This window comes from Periplaneta americana, chromosome 8 (genome assembly GCF_040183065.1).
Source record: "Periplaneta americana isolate PAMFEO1 chromosome 8, P.americana_PAMFEO1_priV1, whole genome shotgun sequence".
NCBI lineage: Eukaryota > Metazoa > Arthropoda > Insecta > Blattodea > Blattidae > Periplaneta > Periplaneta americana.
Genome location: NC_091124.1, coordinates 159,945,255 through 159,968,390, shown reverse-complemented (window position 1 = coordinate 159,968,390; position 23,136 = coordinate 159,945,255). Strand labels below are relative to the sequence as shown.

The 23,136-nt window shown below is 37.0% G+C and overlaps 1 protein-coding gene and 1 non-coding gene across 2 annotated transcripts in view; one reads left to right on the top strand and one right to left on the bottom strand.

Moving 5' to 3' along the window:
* The first annotated feature begins 2,778 nt into the window (after positions 1–2,778).
* On the top strand, positions 2,779–2,850 carry TRNAY-AUA (transfer RNA tyrosine (anticodon AUA)). The gene has a single exon. It is a non-coding gene; the product is annotated as a tRNA-Tyr (tRNA).
* Positions 2,851–8,508: 5,658 nt separating this feature from the next.
* The window catches only part of Ing5 (inhibitor of growth protein 5), a 40,353-nt gene continuing 25,725 nt past the window's right edge, over positions 8,509–23,136 (bottom strand). The window contains exon 5 of the mRNA XM_069833943.1: positions 8,509–9,020. Within this exon, the coding sequence (XP_069690044.1) occupies positions 8,919–9,020 (102 nt within the window). The 3' untranslated portion in view covers positions 8,509–8,918. The remainder of the gene's footprint in view (positions 9,021–23,136) is intronic.

The window sequence follows — 23,136 nt, the reverse complement described above, 5'->3', positions numbered from 1 at the left end:
CCACACTTTCTTGGCCAAACATGGAATTACAACCGTTCGCCAACCTCCCTACTCTCCAGACCTGGCTCTTTGCGACTTCTGGTTGTTTCCAAAATTGAAGACACCACTGAAAGGATCCCGTTTTGAGAGTAGAGAAGAGATAATGCGGAACGTGACAACAGAGCTGAACACCATTCCAAAAGAAGATTTCCAGAGGTGTTTCCGGCAGTGGAAGGATCGGTGGGCTAAGTGTGTGCAAGCACAAGGGGCCTACTTTGAAGGGGATTAGGGTCCCAACCCCGTCAGGTATTTGAAATATTTTTTCTGGCTAAAGGTCGGATACTTTTTAGACAGGCCTCGTATCTGTTTCCATCCAAATCGGGATCACAAGTCTGCGAGTATCAGTGGTGGAATCATGTCCCACAGCAAAGTAAAAAGATACAATTACAAAGACGAATGGGAATATAAGTACCTTTGTGCTCCTCGAAACAACAAAGCATTGTGTTCGTTGTGCAACAAGGAAATATTCTGCTCCTTGTTTAATGTGTTCCAGCATTTTAAATTCCTCCATGAACAGAATTATAGTGAGAAGAATTTGGCAGATAAATATATGAATTTGTTAATTTTATCATGATGACATTGTTATAACAGAAATCCTGATATTACAGTATCGTGACGGTTTTGTGTAGTCGTTTTATAGATTAAATGCTAATTTATGTCCTTTTTAAATAGGACCAGGAATTGGAAGAATTAAAATATTCATTAAAAACTAAAGACGAGCCAGCTTCAGTTTGTTTAGCAACAAACATACTTCGTGTTAGTTATCTCTTCTCAAAACATATAGTAGAGAAATTTAGGTGTTCTCGGAAGGGAGTAACAACTTCGGACCCAGGTTTTATAACATGATAATAGCTAAATTTCTAAACATACAATTTGCTAATTCCGCTTATTAAAAAAAAAATCAATTAAAAAATTGCTGTTACATACTTACTTATTGGCTTTTAAGGAACCCAGAGGTTCATTGCCGCCCTCACATAAGCCCGCCATTGGTCCCTATCCTGAGCAAGATTAATCCATTCTCTATCATCATATCCCACCTCCCTCAAATCCATTTTAATATTATCCTCCCATCTACGTCTTGGTCTCCCTAAAGGTCTTTTTCCCTCTGGCCTCCCAACTAACACTCTATATGCATTTCTGGATTCGCCCATACGTGCTACATGCCCTGCCCATCTCAAACGTCTGGATTTAATGTTCCTAATTATGTCAGGTGAAGAATACAATGCGTGCAGTTCTGTGTTGTGTAACTTTCTGTTAACAGAGAAAATTTAAAGTTCAATTATTGTAATATCTGTGTTTTTCTCTTCTTCTTTTTTACTTTTTACTCTGTTATTTAATAAAAAGTCTTAACATTATGTGGAATACTCCCTGAGCACGAGTATGTAACTTACTTTTTCTGGGGCTGCTGAGTGTTTTATGTTAAAAAAATCAATATGTACCTTTGTTCTGGCAATAAAGTATTATTATTATTATTATTATTATTATTATTATTATTATTATTATTATTATATTGCTGTTTCTTTTGTAACATTATTTATATATTTGTTAATTATTCGTGCTATCAGTTCATCTGTTGCAAGAAAAGTATTTGCATTCTATTTACTTTGTTCATTACCCATTCGATCTGTTTACGGAATGAAGTAACACAATTATTATTTTCGTTCTATTTATGTAAATACATTTTAATTGCTCAAATATAAACAGTTGTTTCGTCCTATTAACATTTATCAGCACCCTATTAGTTTAGGTCAAGAGTATAACAACACAACTATTACATCGCGTTTCTACTGGATTACGCCACTGCACAGCTTTGGACTCGCCTTGTAAACAATCAAACAAAATACGCCTGACCTTGCTGTTTTAGATGTGGAGTAAGTTGCTGCTTATGTTCGTTCCACCCCTTTTCCGCATTGCTGCTATAGTTGCTTGGATTCGTCTTGTCCTTTCCAGACTTTGGAAAGAGGCCTACATGGACAGTGACCTTAAGCCAAGATATATTATTTTAATGTACCGAAGTACATATGATATTTCCATGCAGATATTCTGCGTCATCATACGATGAAAGAGTAATGGAACGGAGAAAAACTCTCTCCGGCGCCGGGATTTGAACCCGGGTTTTCAGCTCTACGTGCTGATGCTTTATCTACTAAGCCACACCGGATACAACCCCGGCGTCGGATAGAATCGTCTCAGATTAGGCTCCAACTCTTGGGTTCCCTCTAGTGGCCGCCCTCTACACTACGTCATAGATGTCTATGAACGTAGAACCGAAGTCCACACATGTGCTGAGGTGCACTCGTTATGAGTGACTAGTTGGCCGGGATCTGACGGAATAAGCACCGTCTTAAATCACGAAGTGATTTACGCATATCATATATATTATTTCAATGTACCGAAGTACATATGATATTTCCATGCAGATATTCTGCGTCATCATATGATGAAAGAGTAATGGAACGGAGAAAAACTCTCTCCGGTGCCGGGATTTGAACATGGGTTTTCAGCTCTACGTGCTGATGCTTTATCCACTAAGCCACACCGGCTTCCGTGATTTAAGACGGCGCTTATTCCGTCGGATCCCGGCCAACTAGTCACTCATAACGAGCGCACCTCAGCACATGTGTGGACTTCGGTCCTACGTTCATAGACATCTATGACATAGTGCAGAGGGCGGCCACTAGAGGGAACCCAAGAGTTGGAGCTTAATCTGAGACGATTCTATCCGACGCCGGGGTTGTATCCGGTGTGGCTTAGTGGATAAAGCATCAGCACATAGAGCTGAAAACCCGGGTTCAAATCCCGGCGCCGGAGAGAGTTTTTCTCCGTTCGACTACTCTTTCATCGTATTAAGCCAAGATGTTATTAGTATCTGCTACGGACTTCACAGCTGACCTAGTAAGACACTACTACACTATTTCTTGGATGCCATTGGCACCTGCAAGCTTGTGAAGGTTGAGGAGTTGAATGAATTGGGTGACCTCATTTAGTGCAATGATCATATCCTAATTTCAGTCTCTCTATTAATGTGATCTCAAACCAAGTCCTTAACAGCTCAGACATGGAGCAAATTAAAATTTTGATCCACTGATTGAAAAGTAGTCTCTATAATGTCTGCTAGTGCTGTGGCCCCTCCTCTGAGTAAAGGAGTGTATCTGACGCAATTTCTAGAGGGTGAATAGATTGAGATGGATTGGACAAGCTTCCAAGTTACATGCCAGACATCTAACATGTTTTAGCCGGTATGGCATAGTTGCACCCCGCGGTCAATTGGGAGGCCTAGGCATGGCATAGTTGCGCCCCGATGGGCATAGTACACACGAAAGTGATTGTCATAAAATAAATAATTACTTAAAAATATTATAATGGTAGTAGCATTGAAATCAGGTAGGCCTAGCATATGATCAATTTTGCTATTTAAAATAACACTTTTTTATCGATCACACACAATAAATGAACTGCATTTTTTGTTTGTACACTGATATCTTAACCCTACGGTACAGGGTTTCGAAAATTGAAACTTAGAACCATTGTGAATTATTAACTCTTTACCCTTTTCACTAAACTTAACATTCATTTTAAATTAACCTCACAGACTAATAAATTAATATGAAGACTGCTAAGGCCCCATATTCCAACTGGCTCACTCATTTGAATATGTCAGTTAATAAAGTACTGCCAACTTCATGGTGTTCATTTTTACGGTAGACAATCGATAATCACTGCATGAACAATAGAAAAACAGTTAATAAAGTACTGACAACTTCATGGTGTTCATTTTAACGGTAGGCTATCGATAATCACTGCATAAACGGTAGAAAAACAGTTAATAAAGTACTGCCAAATTCATGGTGTTTTAACGGTATCGATAATGAATATTAAATCGATAAGAAATCAATAAGGTTGGTTGATTATGAGGCTCGAGTTTCCGTAGTGTCTTTTTCTCTACCTATTTCATCGGGGCGCAACTATGCCTTGCCCCTTTTCCCTACCTGATGGGAACGGGGCACAACTATGCCCACAAAACAGGGATCCTTTTTTACCTACTGCATCTTACCTGACCGTGGGGTGCAACTATGCCCTGCCCGTTTTAGCTGTCCATCGCTTCGACCTGGGATTGCCAAGCACTCACAGCCATTTCGTGGGATCATCTCACTGACCTGCTTATGCTGATCTAACCTAGTATGCTTCCACAATGTCCTGACTGGATTGCATGCAATTTTTAGATCCCTAATATAGGCTAAGACTTGGGGAGCTACGATAGGTAGCGAAACCCGGTTGTGAATACCAGCTATAACGGCTGGGGGGATCATCGTGCTAACCACACGATACCTCCATTCTGGTTGGATGATCGTCCACCTCTGCTTCGGCATGTGGGCGTGAGGCCAGCAACTGGCTGGTCGGTCTAGGCCCTTCACCGGCTGTAGCGCCATGGATTATTATTAATATAGGCTAGGAGCTCCTTATGTCGTAGTTGTGAAGACTGTCTCGGTATTAGAGCAGTCATTGCCTTCCTGATGAACTCCATCAGGTCACTAACTATCTGTCCCTGTCAGAATGACTTCAGGGGAAGCATAGTGGCTACTTGGCCTTGAAAGAGCTCTCAGTCAGCCACCTTGTAGTGGAATTTCTTCTCAGATGTGGAAAGTATTTGACTGGATACATGATCTTCATTGTCAGAAGAACATTATCCAGAGCTGTTACTCTCATCCTGGTTGTGAGAGCTTTGACCAGAATAAAAGGAGATTGGTTTGCAGCATGGAATGCATGTGGATTTGCTAGGGGCCATCACGAGTATCTGTTTCCTGTCGAATTTAGAGAGTCCTTCGCCCTCCCTATTGGGATGCCTATAGTTACAATTACCATGTTTTACACGGAAGTCACTGGCAACTAGGAACCTATCAGCAAGGGTTGTCACTAAATCTAGATCCCACTTGGTGAGTGTGCCTGGGGGACTGTATGCAGCCATAAGCAAGAAGGGGACTATGCCTATGTAGGCCCTAATGGCCACTGCCTTTAGTGTAGGAGCTATGGTATGCAATCAATGAAAAACACTGCTATACCAGCTCCTCTTCTATCTGGTTTATCATACCTATACACAGGGCCGCCGACAGGATTTATGGGCCCCTGTGCAATCTTGTGCTCGGGCCCCGTTGAAAAAAAGTTAAAAATGACAAGTTACCAATTATTCTGACCATAATAATTATTTTCAAAATAAATACACGATAACCCCATACACAGCTATGAATCTAAAAATATACACTTTTGTTATATTGAAAACTTTTAGCAAAGCTTCACATTAGCACAATAATATTTCATAGTCATCGTCTTTTCGTTGTCGTTTGTTTCGTTTCATTTTCATAAAACACTATTCTTAAACAGCTGTAATTTCTGACTTGAAGGCCAACATCAACAAACTCTCCTTGACTTCACTGATGCAAAATCATCAATTATATCATCAAAATTTAAAGACCTAGCAAGATCGCTCTCCAGACTAATGATGTCAAGGCTACTCAGTCTCTCTTGACACATTGTTACTTTGAATACATTTTTATTTCCTTCATTTTGTTTCAAGTTGGTGTGAAATTGAGCGTTGCTAGTGAAGGTGCAGAAAATGAACCAATCTCAAGCCTGTCTGTTCAGGTTGTCAAAAATGGAGACAGTTCATGCTTAGAAGTGAATAATGATGGTTGTGGCTGTTTAGAAAAACATTCTGATAACAGTAGTATTGAATTAGAACAAGTAAACAAGAGTAAAAATGATGTGTTAATATGTGCAAGTGAAACAAATTTACACACACCAGTTCCTAACTCTGAGTCATGACAAGTAACATGCGACCTTGGAAAACTAAAAAGTGGCAGACAAATTGTAAATGTCACTGAATATGTTGTTCGAAACAACCTGCCTAATAACCTTCTAAGTGACGGACCAAAAGTCTTTCTAGTATTATTTTCAAAACTCAAGAATGGAGAATGTGTTCCCAGAGACTGGCTAGTGTGGAGTGAAACAAATCAGTCACTGTACTATTTTCCCTGATATCTTTCACTCCACACTAGCCAGTCTCTGGGAACACATTCTCCATTCTTGAGTTTGGAAATACTGTAATACTGTTTTTGGAAAGGCTTTTGTTTTCGTATAACACATTCAATGATACAAATTGTCTGCTACTTTTAGTTTTCCAAGGTCGCTCAATTTCATACCAACTAACAAACAAAGTTCTACTCCCTTTCTTAATATCTTCCAATTTTTCTGTCTCTCCTTGCGCTTCTCAGCTCCCGACTTATGCTTCTACTTGTCCATTGTTCAGTGCTAACACTAATGAACAGAATTTACTAGAAAAACGACAACAAAAAGAAGAAAGTTTCGTCACGAAACATACTATATAGGCCCTACTGAAAAGGAAATGTGATCCTGCAGCTTGGATTTGGGAGAGTCCACTAGCATATTGCGGTGGGCCGGCAGGGGTTGTTAGTTAAGAGGATAAGCCAATTGAACGTGTTCGGTACAAGCGACGGGAACATATTTCAGGCAAATCCCGGAGCCCTCAAGTGTCGTGTCAATGATTGTTAACATGGGGAACCGATATTCTATTATAAAAAAGTTAAACATTTACATAATGAAGTGGTAATTTGTATTAATTCTACTATTGTTGGTTAATATGTCAGATTCATGTAACAAATGTTCTTACAAAATTTTATAGTACAGGCATCTGTGAATAATTATTCGTGATAATAAAAAGTAATCAGACTCAATCTGACGGGCCCTTACTGCTCAAGGGCCCATATGCACTTGCCCCCTTTGCCCCCCTTTTTCAGCGGCCCTGCCTATACATTTTTAACTCCATGCATCTAAACTTTACATCTCTGTGACAAAAGCTATATTTATATTATTAATATCCAGGATAGTCTTAAACTTGTTCTTATGCGGTCTAAGACCCTAGTACTCCTTATACACATTCTGGCTTCGCCATTATAGGAAACGAAAGAGGTTATGAGCTTAAATAGCTCAGGGAGAGCAGCAACAGAGTTCTCCATGAAAACTATCACCACTGTCAAGACTTGGAGAATGGGGCCGAGCTGCCTGCAAAGTTTCTCTTTGACTGGGCACAGCATACCTTTTGAGGAGTCACCTGCAGCCTCTTACTGGGCTGATGATGTGGGAGCTGAGGTCGTATCAGCCAAGGTGCCCTGGATGACTACACTGCTGTCCTTGTTGTACTTAGGGCGCTGGGGTTTGCTAACGTCTGTCTGGAATGGGAGTGGTTGTCGCCACGGCTGACCATAAAGATGTGAGAGATGAGCTGGCTGTCTGCTGCTGCTTTGTTATATACACGATGGAAGTGAAATAATCCTATAGATTGAAAGGACGAAAGGGTACACTTGAACGAATAGAAAATCTATATTATGTTTTGTGATTAAATGCACAATTAATTAGAAAATTGAGTTGGAAGTTTCAGCAGTGTGGCAATATTGCCGCTGCTTTTTTCCTTCTCACAATACAGATGTAAGAGGTCAACGAACTCAGGTCTGTCACCTTAGTATATTACCTCACATCTCCCTTTCTGGTTACAATGTTGCAAGCTGGTTGCATTGCTCAGTGCTTTTAAATTCGTGGTTTTTAAATTAAATTTACATGAAAACCGTCCATGCTACTGAAATATCCCAGAGGGATAAATGATTCTTTATTAGATTTTATATAGATATAGACAAAAATCACGATCCTACTCGCAATAGTTATTGAATAAGAGGGTATTAAACATTTTGGAAAAAAAAAAAAATTCTCAGACAACTATGGACTTTCCACCAATATGATATTACACTTTTTTTGAATATTTAAATACTTATATAGTCACAATCATGCCATGGTATGAAAGAAAAATTTCACAACCTCGAGCGGGATTCGAACCTGCGACTTCCTGTACTCCGGTCAGGCGCTCTACCAACTGAGCTATCGAGTTCGTTTCACGCCAAAGGCTTGAAATTCTCCTCTCATACTGGCGACTCTGTTATAGAGTACTGTCCATAGCGTCTGATCTAGTCAGCACTGCTTATGGTTGGAAAGAAACATTGTAAATGTAAACTTCATCTTACGATGTTGGATGACGTATATACGTCCGTTGATACGCTATGGACAGTACTCTATAACAGAGTCGCCAGTATGAGAGGAGAATTTCAAGCCTTTGGCGTGAAACGAACTCGATAGCTCAGTTGGTAGAGCACCTGACCGGAGTACAGGAAGTCGCAGGTTCGAATCCCGCTCGAGGTTGTGAAATTTTTCTTTCATACCATGGCATGATTGTGACTATATAAGTATTTAAATATTCATTAATATGTCACATCAACGGACGTATATACGTCATCCAACATCGTAAGATGAAGTTTACACTTTTTTTGTTACATACAACATGAGTTATTCACTCTGAAAATCTGCAGGGTTATTTCACTTCCACTCCATATAAAGGGAGATGTAGAATTCAGATTACTGATTGCTGTAATTATCTTATTCATATAATTTAAAAGTATCTATGGCAGTCTATCATATACATTTACTGCAATTTGAACCACCAGGTCACATCCACGCGAATTTGTATCTGTTTTATCTCCTTGAAAGAAAGAAAGAAAAAAAAAAACTCGCAGGCTTGTTGGAGTCTCGTAATGCTATTCTTTCCTTTTCTTTCTTCTTAATTCTCAAATTATTGCAAGTTTTACACAAGACACCAAATTCCACACTTGTTACAAAATAACTGGAAAAATTTCTAAGCACTTCACCTAAATGAAGATGACACCAACTTCAGTGAAACACAGTGCACTTCACTACTTAAGTCACACAATAAGATTTATTCTCTTTGGGTATAAAACACGTACGGTATGAAATCCGCTTGTCTACTTCTTTTTGCGATCGGCGGTGCACTTTGGACAAAACCACTTCCCTTTGGGCTTCGTTGTAAGACCCACGCAGGCGAAATGAAACCATTCAATTGGACACTGTAAAATAAAGAGATTACAGTCACATGTGTGCAAAATATGAGCAACTTCCATCTAATGTAAAAAATAGAGTTGAAAATTAAGTACCTACAGTGGCAGTCAAAAAAATAGAGCCGTGTTGAAAGGTAGTGAAGTAACACATATAATAACAACATACAATTGTTTTATTAATGCAGTCATTTTGTATAATGTACAAGACAACATAAACTGAACGTAATGACCTTTATTTGCATTAATCTTTATAATAAAAAAAATATCTGTACTATGTACATATAATGTACCAGGTCAAAATAATAGAGCCACTTGCTACAAAATAGGAAAAACTACTCCAACATATCTCGATTTAATATTTGGCTGGATATCCTTTACTCTTCAAAACAGCACGACATCTTTTACCCACAGAGTCTACTAACTTCTGACAAAGACCTACTGGAAGCGAGTACCAAGCATTTTGGATTGCTTCCCACAGTTGGTCCAGATTTGTGGCCTTTGAACGATCAATTCTTTTGTCAACAATTTCCCACAGATTTTAATAGGATTTAGGTCAGGACTCCAATACACGAACATTTACCGTTCTAAGAAATATGCCATACTAGTGGCATATTTTCTTTGGCATAAGGTAACGTGACATCTTTATACATTTCCTTATCCAATCTGCCATTGATGCGAAATATGGGACAGACACCGAACCATGAAAAACATTCCCATACCACAACGTTACCACCTCCATGTTTGATAGTTTTTATGGTGTCTTTATGATTGTTTTCCTGGTTTGGTGGCCGCCTTACGTACACTTTCCCATCAGAGATGAATCTGTTAAACTTAGATTCGTCTGACCACAAAACATTACGACACCAACGATCATCTTTATCCTTGTGTCTCTTAGCAAATGTCAATCTCTTTTTGATATTTTGTTTGGACACATGAGACTTGTGTTTGGCTAGTCGACCATTGAGTTTCGCATCACACAGCCGTCGTCTTACAGTCGATGTTGATACATTGACTGTTCTCATTTGATAATAACTCTTTCAAACGTGGTGCAGTTAAGAAAGGTTCCTTTTTAACTGCTCTAGCTATCAGCCGGTCTTGGCGCAGAGAACTTTTTCGTGGTCTTCCTCGTTTTTCGGGCATCACTTTAGTTTGTTTCGATTGTTTTATTGCGTTTACGGGAAACATTTAGTTACTTTGCAATTTGTTTCATACTGGTGCCATTTTGCCACAAACGAAACATAATACTGCGTTGATCTTCAGTTGTATGCTTTGTTCTCCCCATCTGCATAAAAATATGTTCTAAGTTAATATACCTAATACACTGCATATAGCATGGATGCAAGGTAATAAAAAAGTGGCTATTCAAAAACACTAGTATATTTACATGATATTACGTAGCTCTATTTTTTTGAACATTCTATGTTTACCTTTCTATCTTCTGTGTTGCCTCAGACACGCAACTATTATTCCAGGACGTCAGCATGGTGTATAGATGTTTACTGCTACACGAACTATGTACGTACAGTACAAGTAGGTAGATGTCCACCTCTTTATCTCTAAACGTGCATGGCTCTATTTTTTTGACTGCCACTGTATATTATTTTTAAAATTACAATTAAATATAATTTCACATTAATATTAATATATATTAATTAATTATTCAACAGACAATTTAGTAATAAATATAAATGTAATCCATCTTCAATAAATCATAAATTGTGTTGTGTTATTTACCTGTAATAAATTTTGAAATCACATTTATAAAATTATTAACACTAAAATGATTACTGTAAGGCATTGTATCCCCAGAAAAAGAAATCATAGCATAATATTTCATGATGGAAACTGCAGGTGTGGTTTTGCAGACTAGAATAATGGAAATAAAACAAAACTCTGTGTAAAATTTAAAATATAACAAAATCTATGTATATAATTTCATATTTTCACAGTGCACAACATGATGCGAGGTTTTTGCGGATTTTGCACTGTGCTATAAATATATATAAATATTCCATGTTTCAGAGCTCTTCATGTTTCTTCTTCCATCAGGGGCATAACTGTTCAGTCTATTACCTAAAGCTATCAGAACTCGATGTCAACTGTAATATATGGTAATACAGAGAAAAGAAGAGTTACCAATTATTATTATTATTATTATTATACAATAGGTACCATTCATTCATGTCATACTGAAACCTACTTTCTCCATTTCTGTGGGTCAATAAAAATGTATGTGCTGCTATGGCAGTCCAGTGGCAAGAGAGCTGGACTCATAATCCGGGACTTGAGTTCAATCCCTGGTATACCATCGGTTTATGAATTGTGGTGGGCAAGCCCATGGATTATCACCATTTAATTCGAGAAAAATTCGTTCCGGCACCAGGAATCGAACCCAGGACCTCTCAGCTCTACGCGCTGAGTGCTCTTTTCAACTGAGCTATGCCGGGACATCATCCACGGTGCCGACCGAACTCTTCTCGTAATGTTTTACGACCTTACTACCTGCACTTTAGACAATGTAAGTCATACATGCAGGAGCGCATATTTAAATGACTTTATGGCCATATTCAACATCAGTTTCAGTGAGGTAGGCGAGACCTCATATATAATGAATATGTGACGTATTAACTGTTAGCAGTTTTCACAAACTGATGTTGAATATGGCCATAAAGTCATTTAAATATGCGCTCCTGCATGTATGACTTACATTGTCTAAATGCAGGTAGTAAGGCTGTAAAACATTACGAGTTCGGCTGGCACCGTGGATCGTGTCCCGGCATAGCTCAGTTGGAAAGAGCACTCAGTGCGTAGAGCTGAGAGGTCCCGGGTTCGATTCCCAGTGCCGGAACGAATTTTTCTCGAATTAAATGGTGACAATACACATTGGCTACTTCATAATAGTCGTGTAATATTCAGTGAGGTAGGCGAGACCTCATATATAATGAATATGTGAAGCCCATGGATGGTTACATGAATGTTCTCCAGGAGCTCGTTCCCATGTGGCATCCCAACAAATCTCCATCATCAACTTATCACATTTCCGGTGTAGCATAGAGCAACCTCTTATAGCACACCGGGCAACAGCTCTGTCGGTAATTTGGTCTACATGACTGGCTGGCTTCATGCGAGGGAAGGGCAAACAGTCAAGTACTCTCCATTACAAAAGAAAATAAATAAATATCAGTTGTGCCAAACTATCAAATAACGTTAAAATTATAGACGAAAACAAAATTAAGTATTGTGATCGAAGTGAGGTTGTGCAACAAGAACTCAATGATGAGGCATTTTATAAGGCCTTAAACGAAAAATTTATTTACTAGCCGTACCCATGCGCTCTGCTGCACCTGTTAGAAATAAATATAAAGTAATTACATAATTAAAATAGGACGTTTGATCCAGGGAACAACTTTTACAACAACACAAGATAATCTGCTTCGCTCATTACCCAATTTTTTTTTCCATGGTATTTATTGCATATATATTTTATGTATTTTAACACGATTCAATTGAACATAGTTAAAATTTGAATTAGGTATAAAATAATGGATTGCTAAGCTAACGTACTATTACTGCAAACTAAATCAATACACTCTCGTTGTTTGTTAATTCTCTGAGATTAAAATAAGTGTACATAAATATTATTTTAAGAAATACAGAAAACGAATTATAAAATAGCCTATCAAATTTTCTGTGCATAAGAAGCTATTTTAATCTTACCTGTCCTCGATTTACTCAGATGTTACTGTAAAAACATCATAGCATTATGTCCATCTAGAGAAACTACACTTTCCAATGGTGAAATAATAATTAATTATACAAATCGGTTAATTTAGCTTCTGATATCACTTCATACAAACACAGAAACATTCTCTGTAGGCTATGTTTAATAGCTTTCGATTGTTGATGTCCAAGGCTCCTGTTTCGATTGTTGTTGTCCAAGGCCCCTTATAGACGAAGTCATTTGTTCTTAATTCATGGCACCGTCTTAGATGGCGTTATTTTAATTTTAAAACTCATTTATCTCATTAAATATCAGTCCTATCAAAATTTTGTAAAGAATAAAAGTTATCGGAAATCATTTTTAAAGAAACTTTTGTTATGTAACATCTTTCACAAAAATCAATAATAAGCGAGATATTTCGATTTATTTAATTCAGGCCCCCTTATAACCCCCCCTTTTAAATAAAGTATTTTGAATGCCATGTAGCCTAAAATCTAAGTTACAACGAACTTAATTTATATTTCAATTTTCATATAAATCGGTTCAGCCATTATCGCGTGAAAAGGTAACAAACATACAGACAGACATACAAACAAAAATTTCAAAAATGCGATTTTCGGTTTCAGGGTGGTTAATTATATATGTTAGGACCAATTATTTTTGGAAAATCGAAAATTACCAGAAAAATTTCGGCTACAGATTTATTATTAGTATAGATTTATTTATTTAACCTGGTAGAGATAAAGCCATCAGGCCTTCTCTTCCCCTCTACCAGGGGATTACAACTACAATATTAAGAATACAATTACAATTATAATTACAATTAATATTAAATTTACAAGTACAATAAAAATCACAGTACTAAAAGATTAACTGATTAATAAAAGTTAGACAGTTTATTGTAAAAGTTACGAAGAGAAAAGCATTTTTTTTATTAATTAAGTAAAAATTAAACCTACTCTACGCAGTAAGAAAATGCTTAATAAGTTTGCTTTTGAATGCTACTAAATTCCGACAGTCTCTGATGTCACTGGGTAGGGTATTCCACAAGCGCGAGAGTGAGATTGTGTATGATGATGAATACGATGATGTCTTATTTGTTGGTATGGCTAGTATGCGGCTATTTTGTGTGCGTGTGAAGAGATTATGATGTGATGACAGGTAACTGAAACGGGAGGCAAGGTAGGTAGGTGTAGAGGTGTGAAAGACTTGGAAAAGGAGAACAAGAGAATGAAAATTTCTACGTTTGTTAAGCCGTAGCCAGTTTAGAGTTTGGAAGGTTGGGGTTATGTGGTCAGCGCGATGGACATCGCAGACGAAGCGAACACAAGAATTATGAACACGTAATTTCTGTGACTGGTTGACATTGAGGTCAGTCAGTAGAAAATCCCAATAATCGAAGTGGGGCATTACTAGTGTTTCCACATAATATTTTCTTGAATGATAGCAGGAGGAATTTTCGAATGCTGTTTAAGGAATGTAGTATGGAAAGCACTCTTCTGGTAATATGGGTTACTTGGTTATTCCAGTTTAAATGTGTATCAAAGTAAACTCTAAGGTTTTTAACACAGGAAGCAAAAGGGATTATTATGTCGTTTAACTTGACTGGAAGAGCAGGAGTAATGTTCCATAATAGATTTTGATGTCCCACTAGGATTGCTTGTGATTTTCTTGCATTGAGAGTCAAACCAAACTTTCTGGCCCATGCAGATATAGATTCAAGGTCCTCGTTAAGATTGTGTATTGCATCATTGAGTGAGTCAGGGGTTGTATGGATATAGATTTGTAAATCGTCTGCGTAAAGGTGATGCTTACAGTGCTGTAGAGTCGAGGGGATGTCATTTATGTAAATAGTGAATAGTTATTGTTTTCTAATGCCAGGCGTTTGACAATAAAATCATTTGACCTCTTGCACTCCAATATTTTTCAAAGATATTATCATGACCAGCCAATGAAGCACAGATTTTGAGGTGTTCCGAATCCATTTCTTGGTTTGAGTTGCACAATGGGCAGTTAGGGGACTGATATATTCCAATTCTATGCAGGTGTTTGGCCAAACAATCATGGCCTGTTGCCAATCTAAATGCAACTACAGACGATTTTCGTGGTAAATCGGGAATTAACTGTGGATTTTGATGCAGAGAGTTCCATTTTTTCCCTTGGGATTGTGTTATCAAATTTTGTTTGTTGAAGTCTAAGTATGTAGATTTAATAAATCTCTTCACAGAGTAATACGTAGATTTAGTAACAGGTCTGTAAGTAGCAGTGCTGCCCTTCTTTGCTAAAGCATCCCCATTCTCGTTTCCCAGGATTCCACAATGGGATGGTATCCATTGGAATACAATTCTTTTATTGAGTGATATTAATTGAGGGAGCATTTTAGTTATTTCTGCTGTTTGAGATGAAGGTGTGTGTTTAGAGACGATTGATAGAATAGCTGCTTTGGAGTCTGACAATATAACTGCATTCCTAAATTTATTGATGTGGCATAGAAGATTCCTGAGACATTCACTTATTGCAATGATTTCACCATCAAAACTTGTTGTTCCATATCCAAGTGATCTATAAAGTGAGAAGAGATAGCACGTAACACCTGCACCGGCACCTTGTTCTCTGGAGATCAAGGATCCGTCGGTGTATAAATGAAGCCAGTTTTGTGGAGGGCACCTATTATTAATTGTCTCTAAAGACAATTGTTTCAGTATTTCAGTGTTTACTTCTGATTTTAGTATTTCTTCTGTTAAATTTAGATTATATTCTATATTTAATAGAGTTAAAAGGTTTGGTTTAATTTGTAAGTTTTCTTTTAAATTCGGGATATTGATTTTCTGTTTTAATTCTTGAACAATGGATATGAAACTTTTTTGAGTTTTCAATCTACAGAGAGGACTGTATGAATGCCAATTGTTTCCTGGTAATCTGAATTTCAATATGAAATAGTGAAGAGTAGTGGCCCCTGTGGGATTCAAGAATCAACGATATGCCATGAGGAAGTTCGACTTCCAATGCAAACACGCTGCTGACGTTCGCTGCAATAAGAGGAGAGCCAAGAAACTGTGCTTTCTGATAGTTGGAGTGATCGTAATTTTCTCGTCAGTAAGTCGATATTTACAGTGTCAAATGCTTTACTGAAGTCTAGTAGTGTCAGTATTGTAATTTTACATTCCTCCATAGCTTTTCGGATGTCTTCCGTTACTTTCAAAAGTGCAGTCGCTGTACTGTGTCGAGTCCTAAAACCTGACTGATGTGTGTCCAAGAGTTCATATCTGTTTAGGTAGCCAATGAGTTGTCTGTGTACTATCCTTTCTAACGCCTTCGATAAGGTAGGTAGAATACTAATAGGTCGATAGTCATTAGGGACAGTCGGTGTTTTAACTTTGGTTATAGGGCGCACAAAGGCATTTTTCCATGCTTTAGGAAAAAATGGATGTCGTCAGCAAAGTGTTGAAAATCAATCAATCTTCTTAATGTATCCAGATGTTTGCTGACAACATAAAGTCCACTATAGTCCACTGTAGTCTATTCAGTTGTTGTTTTACACGAGAAATGAGGGGTATTTTGATCAATGTTTATTATAGATGCCTGTTGCTAGTAGCCAGAGTTGGAGTGTAGTCAATATATTCTGCAGGGCTGCGTCTTCTGCAACTGGTACTGATGATTTTAATTTACTTCTTTTGTAGTTTATGGATGGACAGTATAGAAGAATGTGTTCCAGATCTTTATCATGATTATTACACCACAGACAAGTAGGATTATCAGAAATGTGAAATCGGTCTAGGTACAATTGAGTGACAATGTGACCTGTTCTGGCTCTTGTTAAAATGTTTGAACATGTCTGGGCAAGTTTTTGTACATTTCCAGGTCATTTGGTTTCTTTTGTACAGACTGTAAAATTTTTCCTTTGTCAGAAGAGAGCCAATTGTTGATCCATAGGTTTGAAAAATGAGACTTTACTGAAGCAAAAGCATTGGATAGAGATATCATTTGAAGAGGTCTTGAGTGCAAATATGTTGTCTGTTTTGCAATATTATCGACTTTCTCGTTTCCAGGTATACCACAATGACTAGGTATCCATTGAAATGTTATTTCCTTGTGGAGTTCTTTTAGTTTACTTAGTTGTTTCTGAATTGGAATAATTCTATGTGCATATAGGTTTGGTACATATTTAATTATATTAAATATAGCCCCCTTGGAGTCGCTAAGTATGCAAATAGATTTTTCAGAAATTTGAGTAACACACTGAAGAGCAGCATCAATAGCTAGCAATTCAGTGTCACGACTGGAGGAGGATGAACATGGTATGAAATAACTTTCTTGATATTTTGGAATATAATACCCTGCTCCTGATGTCCCATTATTAGGATTTAGAGATCTATCTGTATAAATTTGAAGGTGATCCTTATATGTACTGCAGAGTAGTTCCATGGAATCTAACTTAAGAATGTATGGAGGATCATTTTTGGAACGATTTCCTGGAATTTGTGAAGCATTGAAAATGTGTGTCAGTGTCGGTAAGATTATGTCAATAAGTTTGTTTATCATTGCGATACTAATGTCGTCAGAACTTGTGATGTGGATAATAATAAAATTGATATCAGTTTAGTAAAATACTTGTTGGAACAGAAACATGATGTCATTCACCATTTGAAAGAAATAATGAAAATTCTAGTTCAACATACTGAAACTATAACGAATCAACATGTAACAAGAAAGGACCTAATAAAGGTAAGGAGAACTTAATGATGGAGCTTTAAACGAAATATGTGGTGCGGATTATAATAATATTGATATTCGTTTGGTCAACCTGCATCATCTATATATTGATTTTAGACAAGCATATGATACCATAATAAGAGAAGAAGTCTTGGAAGCAATGCACTGGCTGGGAATACCTAAAAAGTTAATACGGTTAATAAAAATGACCCGGAAGAGTACTACATGTCAAGTGAAAATAGGGAGAGATTTATCGGAAGAGTTTTATGTGTATAATGGTTTACGACAAGATGCTCTACTCTCCCCAGTCATATTTAACTTGGCTCTCGAAAAAGCAATTAGAGCCATCAAAACAAACCCTGGAGGTACGATATACAATTACTTAACCCAACATCTAGCATATGCAGATGATGTGGTCATAATTGCAAGAACAAAGGCAGCACTATCAGGGTCACTACAAGAATTTGAGGAAGAAGCGAGAAAGCTTGGTTTGGAAATAAATGAAAGAAAAACCAAGTATATGAAAACATCCAGAAGAGAGGTACAGAAGCAGGACAATGTGGTCTTTCATCACCGTAATTTTGAAAATTGTACAAGTTTTAAATATTTAGGTACAATGATTACAAACAATAATGATATATCCTCAGAAATAAAGACAAGAATAATGGCCGGTAATAGGTGCCTGTTTGGGCTTGGAAAACTATTTAAACTCGGTTCATTATCCAGATCTGCAAAGAAAATAATTTATAAAACTATTCTAAGACCAGTGGTTACATATGCTAGCGAAGCTTGGGTTTTAACAATAAATAATGAAAATATGCTAGCAGTTTGGGAAAGAAAAGTCCTGAGAAAGATATATGGTCCCCATTTTGAAAATGGTCAGTTTAGAAGTAGAACAAATAAAGAACTAATGGAACTGTATGGAGAACCGAGTATAGTTTCCTTCATTAAGAAAGGCAGACTTAGATGGTTGGGAACGTATGCCAGAAGGCCGACTACCTAAACGGGCATTATATGGACACCCAGGAGGATTAAGGAAGAGAGGAAGACCAAGGTTGAGGTGGCTTCAGGATGTGGAGGATGATCTGCAGAGAGTTGGATGCAAGAGATGGAGACAACGGGCTCAAGATAGAGATGAATGGTTTCTACTGATTAAGGAAGCCCAGGCCCTTCATGGGCTGTAGTGCTAATGATAAATGAATGAATTCGTTTGGTCAAATACTTGCTGAAACAGAAAGATGACTTCATTCACCATTTAGAAGAAAGAGTGAAAATTCTGGTTCAACATATTGAAACTATAATGAATCAACGAGATGAGAAGAGGTTCTAATAAAGGTAATCAAAGAATGGACCATAGTTTTGCAAATAGAAAAAAAAAAAGTGACGAGAGTGCAAGTGTAGCTAGTGCCAGTGATAGTAACATAAACAGTGAACAGAAAAGTCAAAGTATAAGTACTACACATCCATCAGTTACCAGTAATGTTACTGGTGATGGTAATGAAAATAACGTTTTATGGATTGAAGGTGTAAAAAAGATCATCATCATTGGCGTGACAGTCCTTTTAGTTTGACCTTAGCCTCCCTTTCAACAGCCATCCATTCACTTCGGTTTATGGCCCTTGTTTCCCAATTCCTTATACCTTGTAAAAAAGACAGTTCAAGATAAAATTGATCACGATGGTACATTACTTAAATCTCTCACAGCCAAGGAACAAGCAAATATTGAATGGTAGTAGTACAAAAAGCAAATTGAAAGCAGATGATAAAGTACAAAGCTGTATTTATTAGAAGATTTGACCCTGAAACAACAATAAAAGATTTAACTGAACATATTGATAGTCACAGCCTGAAAGCAGAAAATGTTAAATTGAGAACTAAATTTTATAAATTTTATTTAAGTTCGCAGAATCAATATTTTGAAGCTTACCGGTACTTTGTTGATAATAAATGGCCTGAAGGATGTATGATACAGTATCTGAATTTTATGGTAAGCTGCAACAGTATGAAATTAATAATCAAGTCATGAAAGTAATGATTGACAATTCTGTTATCATGATGCGGGTGACTATTCTAATGGCTGTGTCAAAAATGTAATTCATAATGTTTAACCTATAACTAATAAAGCAATTTCCTAAAAAGTTGACACAGTAAAGAAGTTGTAAAATTAATCAGTAATAAAGTAAATAAGCTTGAGATTCTGTTACATGAACAAAAGTACTCTGCCATTTGTGTTTCTGATGTTCTCAAGATTCTATCATAACTATTACACTAGTGGGTTATAATAAAATTGTGCTTCGGAATTTTGTAGGTTTAGTTACGTACATGGTGGTGCCATTTTTATCAGAAACGATACTGAATACAAAGTTATACATGTAAGTAAGTATTGTGAAGAAAAAAATTTCGAAGTTGTTGCAGTTACATTGCCTGTTTATAATATAATTTCATTGTTTTTTTATCGTTATCCTAGTGGGGTAAGTCTGAATTTATAGAAACCATGGACAGGTTACTGATTTATCTTAGTCTCTTAAATGTGTCTAGCTTACTATGTGGTAACCTTAATGTTGACATCAGTAATGATTCTTATGTCTAATCAGCTTTTAAATGTGTTAAGGTCAGTTAATTGGTATTGTGCAAATTCTACCCAACGAGATGTATTTCTTGTCTTGGTAATGTTATTACTAAGGAGCGGATTTCTATGTAATTAAATATTATTTTTGCGTATGATAAAACACAATTAACAGAGTTAAAAATTCCGAACATTAAGTTTCAAGTTTAAAACCCGAATTTTATTTCACATAAAAACACATATTTTCACAAAAAAATTATGTAAATACATATTTTCAGGAAATCTATTATAAACACATAAATCTTGGAGTTTTTTTACTTAAATAATTTTTTTTACAAGAACTTTTAAACATTTTAAAACTAAATCAATTATGTTACTCAGAAGTGCGTTATCTTTTTTAAGAATTCTTGGTTGCTTCGTGTTTCTAAGCTGTGTGGTGTATCCGTGATCCATTTTTGTAATAGTATCGCCTCGAGTTCTGAGAACTGCTAGGCAGCATATCAGTGTTATTATTAGAGAATAAATTAACATGGACAGGAGAGATCTTGCAACACATAATTAGGAATGTTTATTGTTGCTGAAGATGATTTCATTCCACGCTTTGTTTGTGAAACACAACAGATAAGAGCTCGGGTATGAACATTATTTAATTTAAACAAATCTCTCGACTCTTGCTGATGTCCATCAAGCAAGGCAATACGTCATGTTGTGATTCCCTGTTATTGGGTTTCATCAATCGATATCCTTCAAGATATACTGAAAGATGGTTGTTTAAAAAACGATTTGACTTTCCTATTAGCAAATCTAAGCTTTTTGTGTGACATCATAAAAAAAAAAACTCGAAACATCCAGAAAACCTGTTGTCTGAAACAGGGAGGTGCGTGCCGTGAAAATTAAACTGAACTCGCTACCAGGTTCAGAAGTATAAGTACTAAGGGACAAATTCCAGAATGAGTTTGGGAAAAACAGTGGATATAAAAAAATGTGTAAAGTTTCTCAAGTATTGGAGGAGGTGCCTGTAGGTTAATGTGACGGTGTTCGTGTTCGTGACATTCCTCTCTTTAAATATGCACGTCTGACATCCTGTGATGTGGAAAGATCGTTTTCACAGTATAAGTCGTTGTTCAGAGACAATCGGCATACATTTATGATGGAGAATTTGGAGATGACTTTTGTTGTTCACTGCAATTCTCGGCCAACTACTAGCACTCAAGTGTGGTTGGTGAATACCTAGTAACATTTTTTTCCAAGCTAAGTAAGGTATTTTTGTCATATTTAAAAAAAAAAAAAAATATTTTTAGCAAATATTTTCGTACTTTTTAGCACATAAAAAATAAATATATTTAAATTTTTTAGCAACCTCCCAAGGAAAAATTTTCAAGTGAATGTTCATCAATCTTTATTCTCAGATCATGATCTCTTAGTTTTAACTGTAATTTTAAATAAATCATCTAAGCGTACAACATTTTATGAAGTGTCTCAGATACATAGTTTTAATGACACTGGTAATTTTATATCGTATTGTGACAGCGACGTGAGATTCGAACTCACGACCAGCGTCCCGCAAGAAAGCAGATCGCACAGGCTGCACGGAACATTGAGTGACGTCGCGCGGTGGAGAGAAGAGAGAGGGTGTATTACGTCACGCGACGAGTTTGCGCGCGCATCTGGTGCTGGTAGAGAGGAGAGGGACCTGGATTTCTCTGGAATGCCATCTCTAGAGACGGGTGGAACCTTCGAGGCTACGTCGCTGTAGTTATAAATTACGGTCGCGAAGGAACGACGGCAGTTTTCAGAGTTTTCAGTTATTCAGTCAGTGAGAAAGCCAGAGCAAGCAAGCCAGCCGGAGTTCGACTCGAGTGTGCGTCCGCATCTGCGTCAGCATCCGAAGGCCTGAGTTCGAGTGCAGTGGACCGCAGTTGGAGGGACCTGAGTTCGAGTGCAGTGGACCGCAGTTGGAGGGACCCGAGTTCGAGTACAGTGAACTGTCTCTGAAGGTCTGTGGTTCGAGATACTGTGAACTCGAGTGACTGAGATAGAAGAACTGTGAACTGAGAACTGGTAGTTCTGATTTGTAAATAGTGCTTTGTAAATATTAGTTAAGATTAACAGTTCATTGTTGTGCGTAATAGTCCAAGTAAATTGTCATTGTCGTCGGTGGAGTGCTATAACGAATACTGTGTTGAGTGAAGATCCAATTGTTGACGAGAGCGTTTAAGGTGAATTGTAGAAAGGAATTATTGTTGTGACGAATAAATTACATTGTTGTTACTAATAAAATTTACAGTATCTAAACTTATTGGATTAGACTAATGTTTTTAGTACTGATTCTGATAGTAATTTTGACACCTTAATGAATATTTTTATTAATGGTTTAAGTAACTGCTTTCCTGTAAAAACAGTATCCTCTACGGTCTAAATATAATTCGAAGATAGGATGGTGTAATGATCACTTGAGAAAAATGAAAGACTAAGTTAATCAATTAAAACATTATAAAGACTGAGCTACACATGTTAAAATTAATGTTAAAAAAGGAACTGATATGTTTACAAATGCTTGGAAAACTATTGAGATCAAACTCATCAGGCTAAATTATTGTATGATGCTGATTATATAAATAATTCAAATAATAAGTGTAAAGCAGCATGGAATCCGATAAATTCCTTTAGAAGCAGTCAAACTAATATTGACAACTTAAAAAATTTAAAGCCTGATGATGTTAACGACTATTTTGTTAATTCTGTAAGAGATATTCGTCTTAATGTGGCTAGCATGCTGCAAATTTGTATATCAAATTTCCTAAGCCCTTAGGTTAATTAGCATAAGTGTAACCGTTTTTTAAGTGGGCACCAATTTTTTGTTTGTAATGATGGTTACATCACCCACTCACGTAAACCCCCAGTATGACTGGAGGGCCACACCTGTCGTTGGTTAATGGGTCCATCAGAAGTTCTACCTGATGGATCCACCTCAGAGAAATATTGGAGAGCAAGAATGCTAATGGCTTCGTTGCCAAAGCCCAGCATTAGATAACAACAACAACAATTTCCTAAGCCCAATATCAATACATCTTGATTACACAACTTTTAACACTATATTACTTAGACAAACATTTATGATTATC